Genomic DNA, 21,679 nt, shown 5'->3' with positions numbered 1-21,679 from the left:
ATAGAGGACAAGAGGTAATTCTTAGCATGGTGTGAGTAATTTCTGCATTCTATATATGACCTATCACTCCACTGGAGCTCAAAAATCTTTAGAGGGAGAGGCAGATCAAAAAGCAGAGTATGTGGTATCTAGGGATGAAAGGATCTGTCGACTCATGTTCTCTCAGTTACCAATTTTTCCAGTATTGAATGGGGTTCTACACATTTCTGTAGCCATTAGCGATTCTTTTAAAGGAAAAAAAAATCCTCAGAACAATTATTCGGCATTTTTGTATGAATTTGTTCTAATAAACATATTTTGTATGCAGTTTTGACTATACACTGCTGCTGGTAATTTATTCTAATATAATGTGTATTTGTTTGTTATTTTCACTGATATATAAATTTTAACGTACACTTTCCACTAATGTTGGCATTTTCATGAACACTGTTTGCTTAGGGAACTTCCTTGTAAAACTCAGATTAGTGCAAACTTTGAAGGATTGCTGTGTTTCAGGCCTTATATTGTCTAGGAAAATGCGCATTTGATAGATTTGGCTTTAAATGCAAACTGATTCAAAATTGTCCCCCATCCTTAGTAGTATTTGGGGTATCACATAAGATATTTTGCTTTGGAAGTTTTATATTTCATACACATCATAAAGGTATTTGGCTATGTACAATACACTCGAATGACATATTGTAAGTCATAAAAATATAAATGTTTGTTTCAATCTGTACCTAGACTTTTACAACGTAAATGGACTAGGTTAGAAACCCCAGGCACCCTCCAGATGTTGCAGATTCCATTCGTGGTGAATAGTGGGGGTGATGGGCATTGTATTGCAGAACCAGGTTGGGGGAGACTGTTCTAGAGCCTTCTCTCTAGCAAATGGGACAAAGCTGAACAGGCCACTGGCCAAGCCTAGAATGCCATTTTGCTGTTCATGTTGCTGTTTTTCAAATCAAGTTCCTTTATTGCAGAGTAGCAAATAGCACAGGGAAGGCTAACATGGTTCCCCTCCAAATGTTTCAGACTACAATTTCCATCAGCCCCAGCCAAGATACCCAATGGACAGCAATGTTGGCGGTTACAGCCCACAACATTTGCAGAGCACCACATTTATGACCTCTGGGTTCGAGTTTCAGGTTAGGATTACAGAGGCCAGCATTCAAATCTCTACTTGGTGACCACTCAGTCACTCAGCCTAATTTACCTTATAGGGCCACTGTTAGGACAAAATGGGGCACGCGATCTGACCTGAGCTCCTTGGAGAAGAAGCAGGCTATGAATTTGATTGATAAATAAGAATTATAGAATCACACTGCTGCGGAATGAAGCGAGTCAATGGGGCTCCTCCCCATCAAATACTCTTAGGTTCAGGGTGCCAGGTAGTAAGTACTGTGATAAAATGCTGGTGGAGGGCAGCACTGTGTCTGCACAATTTCAGCTGAATAGTGCCACCTCTATGGCAGTGCATTTGCCAGAAATACACTATCCAAGCAGTGGAAATTTGTTTAAAGCCCTGCTGTAAACAGGCTGTCCTCTAACGCGGCTTTGAATTATTTTTAGTTATTACAACATGTTCTCAAGGATTTAAATAAAACGTGGGGAGGGGAGAGAGAAATCTGGTTGACATTATGATGGTTTAACAATGCATAAACAGGCTTCAAAATTCAAAGGAAGAGAAATGAGCTAAAGTTCAGGGGCATTTACCCAACACCTAGTCGGCTTAGTACATTTTTATGACAAAATGCCCCTTCAATCTCGAAGCATTCTTTTGCTTTAGAGCAGCTTTATACTCAGAAGGACTCGTCCCAGTCTGAGTATTTATGACGTAACTGCCAACAGCTAAAAGACTGGATGTTTCTACTCAATCCAAACATTCCCAGAGCAGCCCACTAGCTGTTTCCCATGGCTGGATCCCATGAGTCTCTGGAAACATGTTGATGATAACCATGTTGCATTTGGACCATGTGGGTAGTATCCATACCAGCGTCAGTGGCTAAGGTTTGTTTGTGTGCCCGCATATGTGTGTGTTGGAACAGTGAAGGTGATACTGTTGAGAAGGTCCTCTTCCTAGTTACATCCCCCTCCTACACACACAAACACTGCATTTAAAATGGCAATAAGTTTAAGCACAGAGCCTCCAAAGAAGGTATTGAAAGTATGGGTAGGTTCATAGACAATGTGGTGATCCTTAATTACTCTTTATGCTCACAGACAACATGTCATTGTGGCATTGCCGGGGGATTGTGGTGGTTTCCACACACTCTCTTATACAGAGCCAACAAGCTCTCTCCCTATTCTGTCTCTCTCTATATAGAGAGAGAGAACATCTCCAGCTGTAGATGGATGGAGGTGCTTATCTAACCTCTGAGCAGGTGGGTCACAGCTGCTTAGTTGAAGGAGGGGGAGGGAGGAAGGAAGGAACCACTGGCAGGAGCACAGGATTTCCTTCATAGGTTTGCACTGTGCCCCCTCCCTGCCCCCTCAAATCTCCACTTCCCCCTTCTGTTAAGTAGCAACTACCGTACTTACCTGCTGGAAGGTCAGGTAAGTGCTTCCTCTCCCCCCACCCCGCTATGTTCTGTGCTCTTTGTAGAACAAAAGTGAGGACATACCATTGTGCCAAAATTCACTGCTTACCTCTCATTGGCATTAACCAGCAAAGGAAGGACAGGTACAGAAATGGGGTTCTGTGTTCTTACTATTTTCACAGATCATGAGCAGGACATGGTAGGTTAGTAATTATAAGGAATATGTTTCTTTAAAGGAGTACCGGTATATATCCCAAGCTCTACATTTACCTTGTGTAAGCAAGCACAGAAGACCTTCTGATCAATAAATGTCACACCAAAATCCAATCATTTGAAGAAAGTGCACAGAAGCAGAGCCAAGGCAGACACTCTTGCAAATTGGCAAAGACTATCCAACTGTGGTGGGCCATTTCACACATCCTGTCAGGAAAAAATGTATATGCCTTCCCATTCAAGTACACACTGCAAGGATCTGCAGGCAACCCATCAGAAATCCCCTGAGGTGTGAACCCATATGACTTGTGTGTTTGACAATGCAATCCTAAACATGTCTACTCAGAAGTAACTCCTAGTGAGCTCAATGGAACTTACTCCCAGATAAGTGGGAACAGGACTGCAACCTTAAAGCAAGTGTTCTAGAACACAGTTGCATTTGCTAAAGAAGAGCAACAACAAAAGGGACAGGCAGATTCATTGTGGGGATCGTACAGGCACTTCCAAACATTTCCTCCTTTTTTTGCATCTTGGAATGCCAGTCAATCAATTTTATTGCATATAGCCAAAGGCCTTTACCATGGATGACAGAGAATGAAAGGAAACTTTCATCCAAAATCATACAACCTGTAGGCAGTTTGCAACATAAAAAGAAATTTGCAACATTAAAACTTAAGATTGGAGTGCATTCACATAGTTGGAATGGAGCTTCTTGGCTGCCAGTGCAAATTTGGCTACTGTGTAATGTATAGATATTTATCTGCTAGGAGTTCAACTGTCACTTCCTGTGTGGATCGATCTGGAAGCCAGTTAAGAACTGGTGATATAAATTTTCTGCTGGCCGTTGTATACAGGGGGCAAATCGGCAGATAGCGTGTGATATCCTCTACCTGATTTCATCCATATTTACAATTGTGATCCATATGGGGAATTCCCCAATATCTCCCCTCTAAATATGCTGAGGGAATCTGTTGAAATCTTAGTTCTGCAGAGGCCCTGCATAGTTGTGGGAAGGTCAGAGTCTCAAGGTAACATGGCCTTGAGTAATCCATCTTAATTTGGGGGTACCAAATAGCGTAATGGGAGGCAATGATGGATGCTCTGTCTTGGTTGGCATGGCATCCTGATCAAAAATCCAATTTCTAATGTCACGTGGCCTAAGGGCTAAGTAGTTCTCCAATTGAAGATGATAAGCCCTAAACTTACCATATCTTGGCACTTTTGTGCTGAGCCCCTGTGCTTAGTTGCTCTAACCAGCAGAGCTTAGTAAGAGTGTGATCCTTGAAGGGCATTTAGCCTGCACTAGTATCCCAGATAGGCTAGATCAATTCTGGCTGCTAGCGAGGGGAGACCAAACTCAGCTCTGAGGTAGGCTGCTGGTGTCCCATAGGGAAGCCCCAAAATCTGCCTCATAAATTTATTTTGCAGGACCTCTATTTCAGTTTTAACACCAATTCCCCATACCTCAGCCCCGTAGAGCACTTGGGTGATGATTTTAGAGACCAATATCTTAATAGCTGACTAACTGCCCATCCTTTGAATGGAAGAACCTACCGGTATATAGCTGCCCAGTAGAACGGCCAGATATTAGCTTAATTGCTTCCAGATGGGGTTTCCATGATGATTTCCCATCAATAAATAATCCTAGATATTTAAAACTGAGCACTTGATCAAGGGTGTGACCATCTAGAGTCCACCTGGACTCTTGCCAAATACAGTGACCTTGGTTTTATCATAGTTAATCTTTAGGTGTTCTTTTTTTACACAGCTGTCCAAATTAACCAGCATCCTTCTAAGTCTGATTTTATTCTGAGATAACAAAACTAAATCATTGGCATAGAGCAGAATTGGCACTTTACGACCCCCAAGGGTGGGGGGGCAAAAAAGGATGGAGATGCCATATCAGGGATGAGATTGTTTATATAGTAATTAAATAAGAAGGGTGCATCTTGGAATGAAAAAGTGGACATTTCAAATTATGTAAATGGAGATGATGCACAACACCCTTCCCTCAAAGGGAAACTTTAGTAGCACAACGATGACCTTTGTCTGGACAAACGAAAAACGAATAGATTCAACATAAATCATGGAATGCTGTTGATCAAGTAATACATCCTCCTTCCTAAGTGCCGATTGCTGATAAAACAGCTGTTTTCAAATGAAAAATGATTTAATACAACCTCTAAGGTTCCAATAAATCAGGAACACAAGCCAAAACTGGAACTTTTCATGGCACTCAAGTCTTAAATTATTAGCAACATATCACAGGTGCACCTGCAGCCCATATAAATAGCCAGAAATTACTCTCATAGTTGCTCTGGACTTCAAAAGGACAGAAAACTAACACTTTCAATGTATGCCTGAAAGCTGAAGCAAGCATTTTCACTGATGCTGGGTAAATTACAAAAAGGAAAGGTTAGTGGTTTAGAATTAAATAACCAAATAGGGACTATAAACAACTCCACATAGCCCCCAAACGATGCATTTTTAATTTGGATACCAGGAATATTTTCTCCACATTTAGCAAGGCTATGAGAAATAGAGCAGAAAGACCTAAAGCATCTCAAAAAAAGAAAAAGAAGTAGTAGCCAGAATTCTGCAGATTCCTTTTTATAGGGTGAATGGCTGGGCTTACATCAACTAGGGCCACCTGCATATCCCATGCAGTCTCTCCCCCCCCTGCCCCCGCCCCATATTATGTCAGCAATTGAATCATTATCAAAGTGAACTGAAGCATTCAAAGAGAAAAAGTGGTGCTGAACACCCATTTTACTCATAACATCTCCCCAGCGTTGTTTGGGTTAGAATTATTAGCTGCCCCTTGCTTTTTTCTGAGATTTCTCTCACTCTGAAGGACTGCTTTCAACTCAGTGCCACGTAGCTCCCTGGTTATTTCTTATTTCATATCATTGTAGTTCCACTGAAATCTTTAGAGTATTAATATGACAAAGAGTTGGCCGGAAGTAAATCACACTAAAGCTGGAGTTAACTCTTTATTAGCAGAAACACCATCTTCACAGACTTGGCTAATGAGCAAAGCAGCTCATCCCGATAGGTCTGGCCCCATGAATCAGTTGCCGAGACTGAAAGTCCCCACTTCCCCATGATCGTCTAAGTCCCCTCTTCTCTAGGGCTTTTTCCAAGCAATCAGAGACTGTGCCTGCATGCAGTCTGTCACTGTTCTGCCTGTTTCAGCCTCTTCTCATTCTGCGAGTCACCGGGGGAGGGGAGCAGTAGGAGGACACACCTATGACTCTTCACCAGCCTGACTCACCTCTGCCTCTTGGCCTCCCTCTTCCCACTGGCCTGCTTCAGCTTCTGCCTCTGTTTCTGGACCTCTCTCTGCCACTGACTCACCCAGCTCACTAAGCCCTGTTACCTCTTCCCAGTCTTCTCCCTCTGACTACTCATTGTTGTCCTACCACTACTTCCTCAGCTCTGAGCCTTCTTCCCTTGGCTGTTCCCCAGCTGGTTCCTCCCACTATTCCTCTGCGTCCAACCAGTCCATGACACAATATGGCAGAGCTCTCCAGAATCCTCTGTTTTGAACAAGGCCAACCTCAGCTGCCTTATTTCCCACACAAGGCAAAGCAATAAAATGTACAAACATGCCATATAGACGAGATGGTGACGATGATGATGATTTGAATACCCAATATTCAAAACAAAACCTTCCAGTGGGTGGGCCTTCTGACTACTAATCATGGATGCTGAAATGCCGTGCAGGTTTCAAGTATGAATATTTCTGTAATCAGGGAATTTTTAAAGGAACAAATAAATCTACAATCAAGAATGACCTAATATGCTCTGTTATTTGTGTTGGCATCTCTGCTTGCGAAATAACATCACAGCTTGTGACATTGTGTGAGCCCACTTCTAAATATATCCCCTCCTAAGTGTGCTGTGCTGTTGCAGCAAGGCTTAGGATCAGAGCATTCAGTTTCATCAAATCTTGCATGGAGGCTTAGTCTTTGTAACTGCCTGAGGCCAAGGTTTGTCTGGGGTGGGAGAGAACATGCTTTTAAAAGGGGGACAGGATGAGCCCTTAGTGAAACCTCAGTGGTTCACATTCTGGCATTTGACCCTGTTCCTCCCCAACAACAAGTATAGTCAACAGAGATTGACACTTTCTGGAGTTATGAGCTAACCCTATGCACAAATTTCACACACACACAAACTCCGGGTCACATCTCTTATCTCTTATCAAGATGCGCATTTTGCACAATGCAGCCCCCAAGGAACGAAAGAGTCATAGCCAGGGGAAACATATACTGCGGAAATACTCGTGCAAAAGACATACAGAGCTCCTGTCTCTCCTCATTACCTCAAACAAGTTTAATTTCTAAAATACCGTATATACTTGCGCATAAGCCGACTTTTTCAGCCCATTTTTTGGGCTGAAAAAGTCGCCCTCGGCTTATGCGCAAGTGAGGCGGGCGGTGAGGAAGGAAAAGCAGAGAGAAAGAGCTTCTCTCCGCTTTCCTCTCCCTCCCCCCACCCCACCGGGAAATGTGCAGGACGGGGGCATCTTCTCCGATCCCGTCCTGTGCGTTTGCAGCTGTCTGCGAGGTGGTTGGGAAGGAAAAGCAGAGAGAAAGAGTTTCTCTCCGCTTCCCTCCCCCCCACCCCACCAGGAAATGCGCAGGATGGAGATCTGAGACGCGTCTTCTCCGATCCCGTCCTGTGCGTTTGCAGCTGCCTGCGAGGTGGTTGGGTAGGAAAAGCAGAGAGAAAGAGTTTCTCTCTGCTTCCCTCCCCCCCCCCACCCCACCAGGAAATGCGCAGGATGGAGATCTGAGAGGCGTCTTCTCCGGTGCGTTTGCAGCTGTCTGCGAGGTCCTAGCGCCTCCAGACACTAGCTGGAAGGGTAAAGACGCCTCTGCCTCCACTCACCAGCAGAAAGGCACAGAATGGAGGATCGGAGAAGCACTGCACAATGCTTCCCCCTCTGTCAGTTGGGGGGGGGGAGAGAAGTGGAGAGAAGCTCTTTCCTGCGAAAGGCACAGGACAGGATCAGAGAAGCTGGGGGCACTGGCTTGCCAAGGGTTAAAAAGGATTGAGTGGGATTCCTAGAGATGTCAGGAAATACCAAGCCCACCTACAAAAGGAGGAGGGGGCCTTTGTCTCTCTCTTCTGCATGTGCTGCATCCCAGGCGCCTCCTGAATCCAGTGAGTCTCTGCTCATCTTGCAAAGGGTCCATTGGGGAGAAGAGGGGGATCCCTGGGATGAAGGGGAGGGTGCAGGGAGGACCCCCAAGTCAAGGAACAGAGGCTCTTGCCCCCCTCCTCTCTGCAAAGCCCAGGAGGAGGCAAGGTCACAGGAGCTCTGCAACTCTTATCTTCCTTTGGATCCATTCACAGCTTGGCTGTTTGGGAAGGGAGGGGTCTTTGGGGAGGGAAGAAAAGGGCCTGAAAATAAACCCCCTCACACTCAGGAATCAGTCCCATTTATTGATAGAGGTTGTAGGGGGATGGAAATATTGGACATAAAATACACCAAAGAAATAAAAAGGAAAGCCTAACTGTTGGAAGAGGGGAGGGGGCAAATAAAAGAAAGCGCTTATTCCTGTGGTGCAGAGTCAAGCCTATGGAACTCCTTGCCCCTGTTTTTCTTTGAAATAAATATTCAAAAACATTTAATCTACTGATGTCTCAATTAATGTAATTTTATTTATTTTTATTTTTGAAATTTACCAGTAGTTGCTGCATTTCCCACCCTCGGCTTATGCGCAAGTCAATAAGTTTTCCCAGTTTTTTGTGGTCAAATTAGGTGCCTTGGCTTATATTTGCGTCGGCTTATACTCGCGTATATACGGTAAGCTGTGCAAGGGTTAAGTGATGACCTTAGATTTGTCAAATATACTACTACTTCTTTTTACTAGAGCCCCAGGATTTAGCAACCAGAGCCAGGTAGGTGCAAAATACACATAATTAAAGAAGTCTGAGCACAGTAATTTCCCATAAAACTCTACTTCTGGTTACAGGGCTGGCCCAAGACATTTTGCTACCTTAGGTTGCCCCAACTCCAACTACATACTGACAGTTGAATATTTTTCTAACACATGCGATGGAACAATATCTTCTCACTGAAGGCTGACTAAAATAAATTATGTCTCAAACATATTTGCACTACTATTTTTCAATAGGATGTATATGTACTGTACTGTTTTTGAAACATATGTAGGTGGTTGTTGTGATTGATAAAAAGCAAAGCCATTTAAAACCATTACTAAGTTCATAATAGTTTGTTGTTGGTATGCATTTTCTCAATTAATGGAGCCTGAAATTACAACTGTGTGTGTGTGTGTTTTGAGTCCATGAAATTCTTTGGTGTGAAAAAGGGGGTCCTCATCGGGATTAGGAACCACTGTGATAATATATATTTTAGCCAATGCCTTGTATAGAATTTATTTAGTTCCACTGTTTCATGGCACTTTGGGGAACTGCAGGCCTCTGAAGTTGTCATCAGAATTGAAATAGTTGACACAGAGGTCTTCAGCTTCCGGTCTACTGCTGGTAGCGTCTTCAGCTCATTGAGCTCACTGACCGAGAGCGGGCTGTCTCAAAGGAGACAAAAATAAGAGTTTCATTCTCCTCCGCGGATCAGACCTACAGTATGTGGACCTCCAACTGCAGCTGCTTCCAAAGGACCCATTCATCTGCAAAGTCCTTGTGTGCATAGCACAGGGCTCCTGGAGATTCAAGTCATTGTGTCATACCTGTGTGTTGTTCATATTGTCCTACAGCTTTCTTTTAAAAAGACAAAACAGCAACAACAACCCTACAGCCATCATGGTCCATTAAGATAGGTTGGGTTTTTGGGTGCTCGGATCCTGACTGCTATAAACCTTTAAACTGCAGGGTGAGGCTGGTCCTGCAAACATTCAGCAGGTCTAACATCTCCCATGAAAAAGAACTCATAGCAGGGCTGGGGAAATCCAAACCCTGTCAAAGGAGAAAATATGAGGCTCCAGCTGGTAGAAGGAGCAATGACTTCTTTAGTCACATGCGTCCCTCTCTGAAACTTGATTCTCTTCCCTTGGTTTCCACTGCTGAAAAGGCAAGCTGCTTTTCAGCTTGAATATTCTTTTTTTTTTTAATGCAATTTGCTTCTCTTTAAGCCATTTTCTCTTGTCCTTTTCATGATGCCTGCCTGCAAGTGCAAACACTACTGGTGCTGATCCAATAGACACTGGGTATTTTGACTTTCAAAAAGCTGTTGACAAAGTCTCTCACCAAGGCTCCTGAGTGAGCTTAGCAGTTATGGAAGAAGAGGCGAGGTCCTGCCATCAATTAGTAACTGGTTGGGAAATCAGTGTGCAGTGACTGCGAAAAGGGTGAGTTCCATGTTAGGAATAATCATAATGCCATATAAATCTATGGTACAACTGCACTTGGAAAACTATACAATTCTGATTGCCTCACCTCAAAAAGGATATTGCAGGGTTTGGAAAAGGTTTAGAAAAGGGCAACCCAAATGGCAAGGGTTTGCAGCAACTCCCCTATGAGGTAAGGTTACAAAATCTGAGGCTATTTAGTTTAGAAAACAATGCATGTAAGAGGCGACATGATGGAGTGCCATGAGCTGACAGGACTATGGGGAGGAGGAAGATGATCCCAGCGAGGGGTGTAGCAGGGATTGGGACACACTGGGCCAAGCTGGGGTTGGGGAAGGAAGCACTCACAGGGTGATGGAGGACGGCAAGGGGATAGAGGTCCGTGCACAGGAACCAGGGCAGCAGGACCCATCACCAGAGCAACCCCTGTCCCCACGAACACAGCGGGCTCTGAGGCCTAGGAAGCAGCAGGAGGGACGCTCTAGGAGGCTGATGCAGGCAAGGGCTCACAGCCCAGCTCCCTAGCTAGCCAGGTGGGGCTTGCTAGCTCTGGGAGGAAGTCTACGATTCATCAGCTAGAGTAGGTTCAGAACAGGTGAGGGTCTCATGCCTTGTCAAGCCCAGATGCAGCAATCAGCATGCAAAGTGTAAAAAGGAAAGCAGAGCAGAGGTGCTGGGTCTGCTCAGCCCCTCAGAGGCTCTGCTGAGTGGGTGTAGCTCGAAAGCTGTGGTGAAGAAGAAGAGTTTGGATTTGATATCCCGCTTTATCACTACCCAAAGGAGTCTCAAAGCAGCTAACAATCTCCTTTCCCTTCCTCCCCCACAACAAACACTGTGAGGTGAGTGGGGCTGAGAGACTTCAAAGAAGTGTGACTATCCCAAGGTCACCCAGCAGCTGCATGTGGAGAAGCGGAGACGCGAACCTAGTTCCCCAGATTACAAGTCTACCGCTCTTAACCACTACACCACACTGGCTCCTACCCCACAGAAGTACATCAGGCACCATCATTATACAGCTTCCCAATAATGCTGAAAATGTGCCACTTGAGTATATTTTTAGGACCCACCTTATTTTGTAATTTTAAAGGTTATTTGTTTTTTTAACTATTTTTATTTTTGTGTTTAATATTGTAACCCTTCCCCTGGGACCTCAGGCTAAAGGGCAGGCAATAAATAAAACAAATAAACAAATAAAACCACAGCTATGACCTATGATCTTTAACAACAAAGGGGGATATATACACTGGTTGAAACTCTCTCCTACAGCATCATCTCACTCATGTCTTTATCTATAAAGTTATTCAACATCTTTCTAGGTCCTGAATTACTGAAAGTGATTATATGCATCATATACAGAATGCCACAACACATTACACGTTGATCAGTCCACACAGAAATGATCCATTACAGTAAATTGCCACCACAAAGATTAATGTGTAATAAAATAATGCTATCTGTTATCCATAGGGAGATTATGGTGATTCCATTTCTTACCCACCCTTCACCATAAGTTACTAGGGCAGGTTACAACAATTTAAAAAAAAACAATATTAAAATGAGTTTATGCAGTGGCAAATTACATTTACTGAAGTAGACCGTAAGATTAGGCTTACTAGTGATATACTCCTCCAAGTATCCATTAGGGATAATATGAAGGGGAAAGCATAAGGCATGTTGGCTGAAATCATAGATTAGAAAAAGCTAACATCTGTGTGTCACCCTTTGCATTTGGCTTCTATATCATGTGTGTGCATGCATGTTTTTCATTTCCATTTATTTATTTAACATTTATAGCCCACTTAATATTTTAAAATCTCTAGCAGTATACAATATAAACGTCTTTTCACATAGTTATAATCCTAATCTGTATTTACCTTGGCAAATACTTTCAAAAGATTGAGGGGTATCTTCAAAACTTAATACATCAACAATTTTTGCCCTTATCCGTTGTATGCAGAAGGATTGCTTCGTCCACAGTCACTAAGAATTAACATCACAAGTTATAAAAGTGCCTTAGAGTCACCGTCCCCAAATGTAATGGATGGGGTTTTCCAGAGCACTTAGCATTGACCTAACTTTGCTCCCAGTGCAGCCTTTGGTAAAAACGCCAACTGACTTCACTTGGAAGGAACTGAAGGAAGCGCTGAGCGCTACTGAAAACAGCCGCGTTTACAGATTTTTCCTGGTGTAGGCTTTGTACTTAACAGCAGAAAATAAATATACCCACTGCCTCTGAATATCTTTAAGCCATATTGTGAGGTCAGATATCTCAGTGGAGATCCACAGCATCATTTGAGATCCCCTTGCTAAGACAACAACCAGCACCAAAGGAAAGTGCAGCTTTTACTAGCCCGTTTTTTTTTTTTTATGCTACGGCACAAGAAGACACCACAATACAAGGATGAGGCTGTGTGCTTTGCTACACCAGCAGTAGTTGTCATCTGGAATTCCTTCCTTCCTTTCTGCTTCTGAGTAGGGACCCGTGTTGAGACAATGGCCTGAGCACCAAGTTCTTTGTAGGAGCTGAGTTGTTACCTTTTTCTCTTTTGAAAGAGGTGAAGGAGGAGGTTGGAAGAGGGATGCTTTTACCCACTTTCCCTTTCGGCTCTTATTTTCAATGCTCAGATTAATATCTGAATTCTACCCAGATCTCTTGGGGAATTGATGTGTGTGCAAGCACTCTCTCCTCCTTTCTGTCTCTTGAGGGGAGCGGGTGGTGTCTGCCCACAGCATTCAAAAATCCAAATGTGCCCATTGGCTGAAAAAACACTGGAAACACACACAAACTTTTCTATTTTGGTTTTGGTTTCTCTTGGAGGGAAGAGGACCAACATGCAATATAGAATAACTAGATCAGCCTTCTCCTGGTGGCCTCCAGGCATTTTGGACAGCCACTCCCATCATCCCTGACCACTGGAAGCCAAAATCAAAGACCTCTGGAGGTCCACAAGTAGGGGAGGGTTTGAATATATGGTCAATCTGTTGCAAAGGCCGAAATGCCCTATCTTCTGAGTTAAGCCAATAAAACTCAGAGACAAAAGGAGCTAGGAGTCCATTATTGTTTATTGCAATAGCAATAGGTTACAGTGGAATATTTTCGCAAACCTGCAACCCCGCCCAAAGTTCCAGGCAGGGATATTTATAACATTTCAAACATTAACCAATCAAGTTCTTCATTACCTCATTTTAGTTTAGTATGCATGTACAACATTACCGAGTTTAATACGCATGCGCAATAAGCATTGCTAACTAAACCTTGATTCTCAGAGATCTGTTACATTTTGTTAGTCTGTGTGCTGGGAACCTGTGTTACGTGTAGCCATTTGCACCATGTATCAAATTATGTTCTAGTTTATGAACTGCATCTTTGTGATTGACTTCACTGTATTTCTTTCCCAGTGGGGAAGGCCCTTTGCCAATTCATCAGTTTCTTAAAGCAACAGGTTACCATAACTCTTCTATAGAAGCATATTCAAGGATTTATAGGGGTTCACATTATCACATTCCTTATGGCCCTTTGGGCCACTGCCACAAATCTACAAAGCACATTTTCACCCACAGATACATCAGCAAGACAGTTTCCAAACTTCTCCCAGGTATGTGCACTTTAAAGCAAGTACTTATTGGCAATTATGTACCTCCCTTAACTCTTGATGAACTATGACTGTTTAGAATGTTTTAAATATATATTTTATTCCAAAGCTCCATCATAAATAACCTTAATGTGGTTTAACCATATAAAACTTATTATTAAAATACAATACTGTACAAAGTAAGACTAGTACTAAAATCCATACAAAGCTAACAGAAGGAAGCTTACTACAAATACAGTATTAGACATAATGTTAGAATAGAGGTGGTCTAACATTAAGTCAGGGTCCAGAGGAACACTGCCTCTATAAGAGTACCTTCTCTCACTACAGCACATGGGCATTTTGGTTTGCTGGCCCAAGGAACTGGTATTTAGTGGGCACTTAGACTTTTCCTGTTATGGCTGTGGAGCCTAAAGATTACAATCAGCCAAAGGGCCAGTAGGCAACACCACTAAAAGCACATGTGTGTACATGCTTGCTTGCACTGCCACCCTACTGTCATCAAAAAAGAGTGAGACAAATGGCAGGTACATGTCTGCTGGATTTGGTTGCTAGAGAAGTCTTACTGCATAGCTTGACCATTCCACAGAACATAATAGACACGCCTTGTTTTGAAAGCTAGCTTACTGCTCTGCCCAGCTGGTATTCTGTGGCTGGATTGTTGATGGGGACAGACTATTACCAGCATAGAACTGTAGTGCTCAAAAGCTTGTAGTTTACAAAGCCCTTAACAACTTGGATCCACAGCACCCTAAGGACCACCTGATTCTGTATGTTCGTAGCCAATCATTAAGGACTTTGTGGGAGTTACTGTTAGTCCCCCATGGCTCAGGGGGGATTCCCAGAAAACCTGCTCCATACCTTGCAGGCCTCCCCCCCCCCCCCGGTCTGGTAGGGTGAGACCCTGACTGACTCCAGCTACAAAAGCTGAGGCTGCTGAACAGACTCTTGGGCTGGGGTGTTGTTTTGGGTGGCGGTGGGGTTGTTGTGTTGATGATGTTGGCTTTTTGTACCTTTATTTTAGATCTTGTTGTGATTTATGTGTTAAGTATCTTTTTCATGTCATAAGCCACCTTGAGCATGGTTTGAATTGTGGAAAGGCAGCATACAAATAAAATTATGTATATATTATGTATACATGCATCCATCAGGAGCCAAGCCAACATTGTGGAACTTTCTTGCAGCTGAGATCAGATAGGCCCCCCAAAAACAATCAAGCAGTGTGTAAGTTTTATGAAATAAATAAATATTGAACTTCCAGGGCCTACTGGAGACTTAAACAAAATATTGTATCTCTATTGTATTTATTGAGTTCACTGGCTTTGATACAGTTGTAATTAAGTGGTATATAAATTGTTAAATTAAATTAATAATAATTAATGCACATTGATGCATATTAATTAATATGTAATAGGTTGCTCCCCTATTTGATTTTTTCTCTGCTAACAATAAGCCAGCACAGCTTTCTACATTTTTCAGTTTATTTCATTTGTTTCTCCTACTGCATTTCAATCCTTATTTGCTGCACACAACCTGCTGCTTCCTCTTAAGGTGCCATTTTAATTGGAGGGTCAGCGGGTATTGAAGTTCATTTTCCCCAGGTACAAAATACTATAATGTTTTTCCCCCAAAAGGTGCTTTTATTGCTGTTGGCACTGATGCACTAGATGTGGTTGCATAGGTGTCTCTGGTAGCAACTTGATACAGTATTCTCTATGACTAGCAGCACAACCTTAACCATGTCTGTGCAGAAGTTAATACCTACTGGATTCAATGGGGGCTTACTCCGAGATAAATGGAATTAGCATTGCAGCCTAAATTACTGATGAGTGACACTACACTCCCATGCCTGTGCTATTTCTGTTTCGCTTAGTTTTGTTTAATTCTTTAGCCACCTGCACAGAAATAAATATCTAGACAATTGTTAAGGGAGACAAAAGAGTAGCCACTCCTTCTCTATTAAGGGCAGGCAGGCAGGCAGGATATTGCATTATGCCACTGACACAGTTACTGGCAGGAGAATCACACCATCGCTAAAATATATGATTTTGGTGACTCTGTGGAAAGGCCACGTAGGATATATGGCCAGAGAGCATCACAAAGGCCAGGGAAACCTCCTAAGTGAGCATGAGTAAACCAGACCAACGCTTCCAATTTAGCTAGCTATGAGGTCAAATGTGGCATCATGCAGGATTACATTAAACACATTTTTTATTTTTGTAATCCAGAACAGCAGCAGCAACTGAAAGCAGCTTTGGGCATTCTAAGAGGTGCCAACAAGTGAATGCAAGAGTGTATTGTTACTGGCTTTTGACTCACTGAAAGACTGGCTTGCAGCACCATCTAACATGTCTCCACTCAAAACTTAAGTTGCACTAAGTTCAATGGGACTTACTCCCCAAAAACTGTCCATAGGGTTGCAGCCTCAATCAATGGCTTTTCATCTTTAGCCTGGCAAACTGTTTTAGTTTTATTAACACAAATTGGTGTGAAATATTTCAAGTTTCCCAGAGCTCTTCATCAGGATAGATTGCATGCAAACCAGGAGGGGCAGGTACGGAGGAAGAGAAAGAGAAGAACTGGTTGGTGGTAGCAGCATCATGAGTACATCTGGTAAGAGTCTTAAAGCACAATGCAGGAAGCAGTAGCATACATTCATATTACTGTAAAGGTAAAGCTAAAGGGACCCCCCTGACCATTAGGTCCAGTCATGTCCAACTCTGGGGTTGCGGTGCTCATCTCGCATGAGGGAGCCGGTGTACAGCTTCCAGGTCATGTGGCCAGCATGACAGCTGCTTCTGGTGAACTAGAGCAGCGCACGGAAACGCCGTTTACCTTCCCGCTGGAGCGGTACCTATTATGTATTATTATTTATTGAATTTATATACTGCCCTATACCCGCAGGTCTCAGTGCTCTGCAAAAAAAGCCCCATTTGAATGTCTGCTACCTGCTCCCACATTTTGCCTTCATACTCTTACCAAATGCAGACTCATGGCGTTACAGCCAGCCACGGTTTCTCCCCTCCACTTTGTTTCCCTTGGCCTGATGAAGAGTTCTGGATAACTCCAAAGCCTGCACCCCTCATTTGTGCTGCTTTATTTATTTATTTATTTATTTATTTATTTGCATTCCATTCATGGACCACTTCCTACAAAACAACTTGAAGTGTTTTAACCATTAAAAACATCAACAAGATACATAAAACAAATTTCATACATAAAAACCATTCAAACAGTTTCTTATGGGCCAAGACAGCTACGTTTATTGTTTTACTTGCTTCTTGACTAAGCATTGTCCTCAGAGACAAAAATCAGCATTAGAAACTCAGATATATAATCTAATGGCCAAACGGCATCTTAAACTGTTTCCCCCCACCCCAATCATCCTTATCATCATCATCATTTCTATACTGCTTTATATTTTAAAAAACAAATCTCAAAGCGGTTTACAACACATAAAATTGTCAAATAAAGCAATCCAGAATAAAACAAATTCAAGCTTCAAGGGAAATATTTCAGATCCTTCTCTAAGTGACATTTTGCTTTCCCCAGTAACCAACCTGGCATCCAGAGACCTTCAAGTGGTCACAATTGGACCCACAGCAGTCGCAAAATGCACCTGGCACCTGGCTAATTTCCAACACTGCCAAGAAGAATAGTCATTTCCCCAAGCCTCTTTCCCACTAAAACAGGGAATGCCCATGGAAGTTCAAGTAAAACATTCTTTCCCCCCAAATTATTGTTCTCTAAGGACCATTATTCCTTAAAGGACCACAAGGCAATGCTTCCTACAATATAACATAATGTAATACAGTATAGTACTTCTCCAACAAGAACTTTGTGGCCCTCCAGATATTGTTGAACTATGGCTCCCATCATCTCCCTGGCTGGCTGAGGCTGGTGGGAGTTGGAATCCAACAGCATCCACAGGGTGCCAGGTTCCTCATCCCTACCAGAACATCACTTCTGGAGCAGGCCATGCCACACAAAAACCACCTTGTAGGTGGACTTTTATCGACCTGAAGCTAAAGGAACAGGGCTAGTAAGAAGCTGTCAGCCCTATTTGCATACTATTCTAAGTTCTCCCTCTTTCCTACTGCACAAAGCACATTATCCACTTTGCCATGTGCCATGCTTCTCCTGAATTGCTCTTGATTCCAGAAAGGAAACGCCCAACCAAAAGCCCACTTTCCCTTACCTGACGCAGCAGCACCTTTATTATTACTCAGATGCCTTTGAACAAAATGTGCGGCCGCACAAGCCTAACGAAAAGAAGTTCCTTTCGGTACCACAGCCCTTCTGAACACTTGATTGAGCAACGTAAACTCATCTAGCTTTAAAGTGCAATCCTCAAAGAGCCGTGTTCTGCTGTGTTCAAATGTTAACTTTCCAGAGGCATCGGCAAATTCCTTCAACGAAAGCTTGGAAGGCTCCCACTACAACCTCCTGGAAGAGGTTTTAAATACTGAGGGCCAAAATGGCAGAGCATAGAGCAACCGTGGCCAAAAAATTCTTTATTCTCTTCTTTTCTTTTCTTTCTTTTTTTTCTGCAAGCAGGCCACAAGTCAAGTCTGGAGATTGGGAGAGCACTTCTCCAGTGTCTGAGAAGTTCTTCCATGATGCCTCAGTGAGGTATATCTTTAGTATACCTGACCAGAAAGCAGTGCAGCAGGAGAGAAGCAGGCAAGAGGGCAGTTATGTCTCTCTGCTCTAGGCAGGCTGACACCTGCTTTGTCCCAGGTGTGCCACCAAAACCCACCGGATATGCTGCTTGCTGCAGGTGTGGCACAGGTTGCCTGCCCCAGTGCTCCCACCAGCAGCATGGTGCAGAATTTCATTTAAATGGCCTTGGGCCTCACACCCTCCGCCAGCCTCACCTATATTGCAAGGCTGTCATGAGGCTCACAAATAACATTTTGTCATTGGAGGCAGAATACAAACTAGCAGCGTTCCTTTAGAAATCTATTCAATACAATGACGCCTTAAGCATGCCACAAGGAAGCAAAGCCACTGTTTAGGGCTGGGCTGTTGATGTAGGGTGCTTTGTTAAAGGGTGCAGCAGAAAGTTTAAATAGTTATAGGTGAATAGTAGGCAGGGGTTAAGGGAACGTCTGTAACATTTCAGCTCTCCCGTTATCTTTCCATATCTTTATTTATAAAGACATACTTTCACTGTTACATTGACATGCACTCTGCTATTCTTATCCCTCTCCTCTCCCAAGATTACCAAAAGAAACATCAACCACACCCCAAGGGTTGCAAACAGCTGCCTTCTGTTCTCACGGCACCATAACCCTTAAACAGCAGCAAAGTCGAGCCATTTCGTTCCCAATTACTGGGCCTTAGTGTACATTTGTACAATTAATGGTGGCAACTGCCACCACTACTGCAGAAATTCAAACCCCAGTGGAGATCAGAGGAGGAAGAGGCAACACCACAATGAGAGACTGACGCTGTTGCCCCCCACCCTGGCTCCATCACTCACAGTAGACAGCATAGAAGTTGAGAGCCTGCAGGGATTCCATATTTCCCATCTATTATAGATGACACTGCTAGCAGGGGGGAGAGGAGAGGAACAAACACCAGAACTTGCACCTCAGAAGTCATTGTTTGGGATTCAACCCAAAGAGAAAAGCTTCCCCATATGCTTACACACCTTTCGTGAAAGCCACTAAACCTGATCTTCCAAATAAACACATGGAAGCAGAAAATCCACTGGGAGGAAAAGGAATGTTTTGAACACCAATAGGGGGGCTTAAATATGAGCTAGAAGGGTTGTGTTCTGCAATCTAGACTGCCCTTTCCATCCAAAAAGCAACCAGGCCTCGAGCATAAAGAAAAAGCCTGATCCCCTTTTACAGGCCCAACTACGAATCTATTTTTATATAGCAGATATCAATTTGGAGATAACATTAGACTCGAATACACTTATTTGCAGGAGGAATAGAAAATATAGTCATGTGAGGCACCAGATGGGGGTAAAAAACAAGGCTGAGGAAAGGAGAAAGGATGGACTGGAGAACACCCAAATATGGCATCTACCAACACTCTGATTTACACACAAGCACACACAGACACACACCCTTTTGCAGCTTGCAATCTAGGGCATAGAGCCCATCAATTGTCCAGTTCCATCAACAGGTATATATGCACAACCGTTTTTTGTGAGGTGGCGAGACACGCAATTCTTTGCATTTATCACGTTAAAATGCCTCTTGGTATCTTGAATACATACTTGGCTATCTCTTCCTCCCTGTTTCGGCACAACACACCCCAGTGAAAAATGTTGTTGCTGCCATTGTTTTCAAGGGAGGGAGGCAGGAGGGAAGAGAAAGACCCACCCCAAATGGAGAATTCCTGCAGGTGGTTGATGTTAACAACAAGGCGGGCACACACACACACACACACACACACACCACGAAGTCCCACGGCAGCTGGGCTGGGCTCCGTTTCAACCAGGTGGGGGCAGCACGGACTTTTAAAGACTCTGCCTAGGGAAACCCCACCCCATAGGACCCTCCCAAAATAGGCAGAGTTGTTGTTGTTGTTATTATTATTATTCGCAAAGGAATTCCTCCCAAAGGTTGAATGAGAATGCCTGTCGTCCAGCCTATCTTTCAGAAGCACATACACATGGCTTGACCCCCCCCCATTCATTCACAGACCTCGCCTTCCTTTGCCTTCCGGTTTACGCATCGTCTCCCCCCACCCCCACGCCAGTTATTTAGGAGAGGCCATGGAAAAAGGTGCAGGAAGAGTTTCCAAGGGAAGAGCATAGGAAGTTATAGGAGGAGTGAGGGGAAGGTACCCTAAGTGCGACCCACAAGCAAGCATGAAATCACCCCTCTCCCTCCCTCCCTCCTTGCGCCATTCATAAAAAAAGTCTGCCTCTGCTTCAATGCCTCTCCTTCCTCGCCCTGTCGGGAGCATCAGCTTCCCCACCTTCCCTCCCTCCCTCCCTCCCTCGGCGAAAGAGGGAGTGCATGAATGGAGTGCGCGAGGGAGGGAGTGGATGACTGCCTGCCAGCCCGGCCTCTGGCTTACTTGAGCATGGCCTCTTCCTTCTCTTCCTCTTCCTTCTGCCGGTCCATCACAGCCATAATAATGTTCCTCTCCTCTTCCGTCAGGTGGCTCAGGTCAGGCAGCTCCTGCATGGGAGGAGGCACGGTGGGTGGGCGAGGGCCGCGGGGCCCCAGCGAAGCCGGAGAAGAAGCCATGTCCCCCCTCGCCTCGCCAGCACCTTGACACCTTTGGGCAGCGGCAGCCCGAGCACGCCTCGCCTCCTCCTCCGCCGCCGCCGCCGCCGCCTCTTCTTCCTCTTCTTCCTCCTCCTCCTCCTTTTACACGGGAGTCCTCTGATCATCAGCAGCAGCCAGCAGCTCTCGGGAAGCGGCGGCAGAAGAAGCAGCAGCAAAAGCAGCCACGGCAGGAGAGCGAGAGGAGGAGGAGGAGGAGGAGACCCAGCCTTTCATGGTCGCTCGCATCCACCCCAGCCCGGGCTGGCTAGTCACGGAGGGGGCTGCCTTTGTTTTTGTCCCTTCCTAGGAAGCGCTGGGGAAGGTGCTCCGCAGCCCCGGGCAGCCCATCCTCTCCGGCGGCGAGGAGCAGGCAGGCAGGCAGGCAGGACCGTGCAGCAAAGCCAGCCAGCCAGCTCAGGATTACAGCTCCCAGGCTCTGTGCACTGTCAGGGCTGGAGGGGAAGGGCGGATGCTGCTGCTGCTGCTCTGCTAAAATGCTCCGCTGCTGCTGCTGCTGCTGCTGCTGCTGCTGCTGCTAGCACGGGAGCGGAGTGGGAGGGAGGGGAGTTCGGTGTCAGTTAGGCGGAGTCCAAACTGCTCCACTCCTGGGGGATGCTGAGGGCTGTCTCTTACAGACAATACGGGCAGCGTTTCGTTCCAGGGCGTGCACCCCCCCCCCTTTCCTGGGCACCTTTCTTGCAACCGAGGCGGTGGAGCACTGGACTTAGATCTAAAGGAGCAAAGGTGGTCTATTTTGTTGTTGTTGTTGTTTTGTTGTT

At 44.5% G+C, this 21,679-nt stretch overlaps 1 protein-coding gene across 1 annotated transcript in view; it reads right to left on the bottom strand.

The window, feature by feature from the left end:
* Nucleotides 1-21,385, bottom strand: part of RIMS1 (regulating synaptic membrane exocytosis 1) — a 239,085-nt gene extending 217,700 nt beyond the window's left edge. The window contains 1 exon segment of the mRNA XM_033143233.1: nt 20,707-21,385. Within this exon segment, the coding sequence (XP_032999124.1) occupies nt 20,707-20,879 (173 nt within the window). The 5' untranslated portion in view covers nt 20,880-21,385.
* Between the last annotated feature and the right edge of the window lie 294 nt (nt 21,386-21,679).

This window comes from Lacerta agilis, chromosome 3 (assembly GCF_009819535.1).
Source record: "Lacerta agilis isolate rLacAgi1 chromosome 3, rLacAgi1.pri, whole genome shotgun sequence".
Taxonomy (NCBI): Eukaryota; Metazoa; Chordata; class Lepidosauria; order Squamata; family Lacertidae; genus Lacerta; species Lacerta agilis.
This window is presented reverse-complemented; position numbering and strand designations above follow the sequence as displayed.